The following is a 5,107-nucleotide window of genomic DNA, read 5'->3' as shown; positions in this document are numbered from 1 at the left end:
GTGTGCATTTCTCTGTACCGCTGGGCCGCATTTCGATTGGCGTTCATCTGCATTTTTCTTTTGTGTGTGTCCTGATGTTTCTTCATGTGGTCCTGCCTGATAAATCCCTTGCCGCAAGTCTCACATGTAAACGGCCTATCACCAGTGTGGACGCAATTATGTCGCTTGAGGTCAGTTTTGTGAGCGAATACCTTTGGGCACTCTTCGCATTTGTGCTTCCTCGCTTGCGAGTGCATTCCTTGATGCTTATCATGCTGCTCATTGTTCGAGAACCGTTTGCCGCATTGCGTGCATTTAACAGGCTTATCGCCACAGTGAAAGCTCTTGTTATGCTGCGTCAAGTAACAGGGTTTGGTAAAGGCCTTATTGCAGTCGATGCACATGTGGCAGCCGTCTTTAGATATAAATCTAGCATTGGTAGTCCTGACTTGAACAACCTTGCGCTTGTTTGTGGTACCTTTACTTTTCTTGACTGGCTGTTTCTTGATTGGCACACCGACATTCGGGTCCAAATCTTCCTTCGCCTGTCCCACGTACACTATATTATTGTTATACTCGATATTAATTTTCTGAAAGTTCTGGCAGAGATATTCTTGACCTTGCATTATGCCGTTTGGATTTATCTGCAACGTCATCATTTCATCGGTCAACGTCTTGTAACGCATCGACTGATATAAGTCATAGGTCGGTACTGAAGATTCAAAGGACTCTTGAGGAATGATCTCCTCCTTTAGCCCCCCCACGTTAAAGACTTGTATCTGGTTTTGATCTACGAGCTGTAATTCAGTGTAAACCGGCGCGATAGTTCTAAAATCGGGCAACGAGCGGTGTTGTGGCCGCTCGTCTTGCTCGTTACCAGTAGTATGTAGCTGCATGGTAGCCGCTTGGATAGACAGCGGGGCCACCGGGTTGGTAGTAACTGTAACGTGGGGGGGCAAGGCGTTTGGGTACTGCTGATGAGGCATCGTAGTACCCTCCATCGCTGTGGGCGAAGTCATTGCCGGATGGACCGACCCGGGCGGCGAGTTCATGTGATGAACCGGGTGGGATGATAAGGCCATTGGCGAAGGACAATTCATGTGCGATGCCACCGGCGGGGGCATGGGCGAAGTCGTGGAATGATGCACCGGCTGGCCCGACGAACCCGTTGGCAGGTGGGGCTGCTGTTGCTGCTGCTGGAGGCCCAGTTGCTGAGGCGCAGTACCCATTTGTTGCTGATGGTGTCCCACTAGCGGCGACACCGGGGAATTGATTCCCACATGAACCAGGTGGGGTTGCTGCTGCTGCTGCTGCTGCTGCTGCTGCTGCTGCTGCACCAGGACTACTAAAGATTCGTTGCTGCTGTTGCTGCTGTTGGAATTGTTGCAGAGCGTGGTGGGCGTGTGAAGCAGGCCCCCCGTCGCCTCGCCCGAGGGACCTGCCATCAAGTTTGGGGGACTCCGTGAAGATAGCTCCGGTGGAGAACGCGCGGGAGCGCCGCTGCCTCTGCCGCTCGTCGAATGACCAGCGTTATTCTCTCTAGTAGGATGATGATGAGCAGTGATCGGCAAAGTTGCTGGATCAGGCTCCTTTCCATTTTTGACAGCGTTCTTGTGTAGCGTAGTATTATAATGCCTCTTCAGATGTCCTGAGCTTGTAAACCACTTGTTGCACGCAGTGCAATTGTACGTCTTTGGGCGACGCGGCTCGTTGCTTTTCCAGGATTGATTCGCCAACGGTGCTTTCGGTGTTTGCTGCACGAATCCCGTGGGCATCTGATGGCCCGACATCGGTTGCGTGCTCGTGATTATCGGCGAACCCTGATGCCCGTGCTCCACAGGCATGTGTTGACCGCGCATGTATTGATCCTGATCAGCGATAGGTGGAACATTGTTTATGGGACCCATTGGCGGGTGTCCAGCATAATCGTGAGTCTGAATAGGTGGCCAATTTAACATAGAACTCACCGGAAGCGACTGCTGTTGCATCACCTGTTGATGATGCATCTGCATTTGAAGTCCTTGGTGTTGCTGATGCTGGTGCTGGTGTTGCTGCTGCTGCTGCAACCTCATGATCTCCTCCTCGTATCTGTGCGTTTGCACTTTATGAGAATCCAAGTCAAGAATCTCAGCTTGCTCCTCGGGCTGTTCCTGCTTCATCTCGGATTTGATCGTCTGTCCGTTGTAATCGTAGCCGGCTTGTGGTTGATTCGAGAGAGGCGGCGACGGATGCAACTGCTGGCCCTGCTGCTGAGGACTGTTACCCAGCTGCTGATACTGAGGCGCAGATGGATACGCAGTAGGCGAGTTTAAATGACTCGTTCTCATGTGCTCGCCTAATTGATTCGCGTCCTCATAAACAACGCCGCACTTGTCGCATTGAAAAGGCGGGCTTTGCGGGCTGGTAGAGTTAGAAGTCCCGCGATCCGAAGGAAACAATTGCTGATACGGGTTATAGCGCGGATAACCGTCGCGCCCGCCGTTACTCTGACCGTCTTCCTGTGATGGCGAATAGGTATGAGACATGATGTATGTCTGATCGTTCTGCACGTAATTCTGCATGTAGCTGCTGTCGTTATACATTGATCGAAATTGATCGTATGGCGGACATAGAACTGTATGTATGGCAGGCTGTGGTTGTTGTTGTGGTTGTTGTTGTTGTTGTGATTGTTGCTGCTGTTGTTGTGCTTGTTGTTGCGATGATGTTGGATCCTGAGAGGGCGACATTGATGATGGCTCGCTCGAGTCCGCCGGCACGCTGTCCGAGTTGGCGCTCACGTGGCTATTATGATTACCAGTCTTGTTATTATTATTGCTTTCCTCCTGCTGTGTCTTATTGCCCCACTTTAACAAATTTTCGTGGTGATAGCGCAGATGCACTTCCAGACTCTTCTCGCTATCCAAGGTGAGACGGCAATCCTTGCAATGATACTCCGCATTCGAGCTACTGCCTACGTACTGCTGCTGTTGCGTTTCGACGGCACTCGTCATTTCACTCATATTGTCCTCTCCCTCCGTCTCTTGGCCGTCAAGTCACGCGCTTCAATCGTCGTTTACCCGCACGCGTAATACACACGATCAAACAGTAGCTTGTACACAACACGAACAGAAGGAAAACGGACGAAAACATGAGTACCTGCCACACGCCCGTTTTCGATTGTTTCACCTCATCACCTCCTGAATTGCCCTTGTCCCGTGACACGGTAAAGCCACGCGAGATATCATAAGGACACGACGACGGTGGTAGCACGAAACGACACCATGAGATAAGTCACATGTGTTGGTTCAGTCTCGGCGGGGGTGAAACAATATGCCTAGTGATTTGGTCGACAGCTGAGCCAGTGGTGACAGGTGGGGGTAAGTGAGAGAAGGGATCAAATAAAAAAGAGAGAAGGAAGGAGAAAACAAAAAGAAAACGGGGATACAGCGTGTTCTACATTTATCATATGATCGTACTGATTCCAGACGCGAATATCCAACTCAATGTCGCTCGGGAAATCGCGATCACTGCGTGCGGCATCGTCGGCCTCGGCTGGACGACGTGTCGACGACGATGACGACGACAGCGGGGACGGTATCACTCGCTAGCTCCCACCGCGGTGCCGGGAACGCTTTCGATAACGAGATTCGAACTATGCCGGCGCGCGCGCCGGGACAAACGAAACAAAACAAAAGTAAACGCGCGTATCGCTCATGATTTACATGTTGAGCGGCACGCCAGCGGCTCTCGTATCTGCATTGCTCGTTTCGGAGCAAGGTCACTCCCGTTCGGCGAGACAGTCACGCGCTTCCGAAAGAAGAATCCCGGAGAGAAACGCGTCTTAAATCCCCGAGGATCTTTATCTCGAAAATTGTCACGAGCGCGGTTAACTTTGCACTACTGTTCACTGCGATGTCTATTTTTCGTAGCTCACTCAGAGTCTCTGTTCACGATTGATCGCGGGCGTCTCAAAAGTGATCACTTGACGTCGCGTATTCCGGAGTATTCCAGTACTGCGAGAGAGAACGATAGAAGCTGAAGCCGCGAATACAATGAGACGCAACCACCTCAGCTTTGCGTCACCCCTCCGTCCGGCCTCCCCTTCTCATACTCTATCTCTCTTTTCTCTTTTTTCTCTTGTTCTCTGTCTCTCACTCTCATTCGATTTACACTTGCTCACTACTATCGTAGAACCGTATCGTACGAACGCCGGGACTATTCTGCCGGTAGAAATTCCGTAGTTTCCAGACCTCGAGCTCGCGCCAAGGCACCATTCTCCTCCCCTCACCCCTCCCTCATCGTGTTTCGCCCCACACTGCTTCCTTCGCCACCCCCTCTTCGTCACTTGCCGACTCTTCGAATTCTGCCTTTCTCTCTCGGACCACAGCGCGTTCCCCCCTCGTTCTCTACAACGATCTCTCTTCCACTCGCTCCGTCGTTCTCTCGAACGTCTTTCTCCCTTCTCTTTCAACACACCGGCGAATCGTGTCTCTCTTCGTCTAACGTTAAAATTTTCTCTTTCTCTCACGAAGGCTCCATCGCTCCATCACGCTCCCTTCGCTGGAAGAACTCTCACTCCTTTATGCTTCTCTCTCTCTCTCTCTCTCTCTTTCTTCCTTCCTTTTCTCTTCTCTCGCTTAAACTTCTCCCTCCTGTCTCGTCCAAATACTTGGCCGAAACACGAGTCTGTCTTTCTGTCTTTTTCTCTTTCGCTTGCTTACTCTTGTCCCTCTACGGGGGGGACTGCGCGCCAACCCCACCACCTTCGACTACAGTCGATCTTCTCCGATTCTCGCCTGAAGAGGGATAGGCACGCACGACAAAACGGTGGAAAGCGACAGCCAACCAAATTTGAGAACTCCTTGCCCCTCCTGGCTTTCGTCCTCCCTCTTCGTTCCTTCCAACGGCGTGTTCAGCCGTTCTCTTCCTCTGGCTTTACTCGCTCTCCTCGCTCACTCTCGAGAAGCGACGAATCCTGCAGGAGATGCTGCGCGTTTTGTCTCTCTCTCCGTTAGTTCCATCTTCTTCGGGCTTGAATGTGTCCTCTTTCAATTACGACGCCCGCCACCACGTCCTTCCTCCCTCTTCTACGGAGACGCGTCTTTGGAGAGAGAGAACACCGACAGACAGACGTGCGCATGGCACGAGA

At 51.8% G+C, this 5,107-nt stretch overlaps 1 protein-coding gene across 1 annotated transcript; it reads right to left on the bottom strand.

Moving 5' to 3' along the window:
* Nucleotides 1-6: 6 nt before the first annotated feature.
* Nucleotides 7-4,196, bottom strand: LOC112459056 (protein kinase 4-like; the record flags this gene model as incomplete). The annotated part of the gene is made up of 2 exons (XM_025022954.1): nt 1,947-4,196; nt 7-1,847 (listed from the first exon to the last, which is right to left on the bottom strand). Coding segments are annotated over exons 1-2 (2,873 nt in total), but the record flags the coding sequence as incomplete, so codon positions are not given.
* Nucleotides 4,197-5,107: the final 911 nt, after the last annotated feature.

The sequence above is a fragment of the Temnothorax curvispinosus genome, unplaced genomic scaffold, assembly GCF_003070985.1.
Source record: "Temnothorax curvispinosus isolate PA1 unplaced genomic scaffold, ASM307098v1 QBEX01009480.1, whole genome shotgun sequence".
Taxonomy (NCBI): Eukaryota; Metazoa; Arthropoda; class Insecta; order Hymenoptera; family Formicidae; genus Temnothorax; species Temnothorax curvispinosus.
The sequence above is the reverse complement of the archived record's forward strand: the minus strand, read 5'-3'. Positions and strand labels throughout refer to the sequence as shown.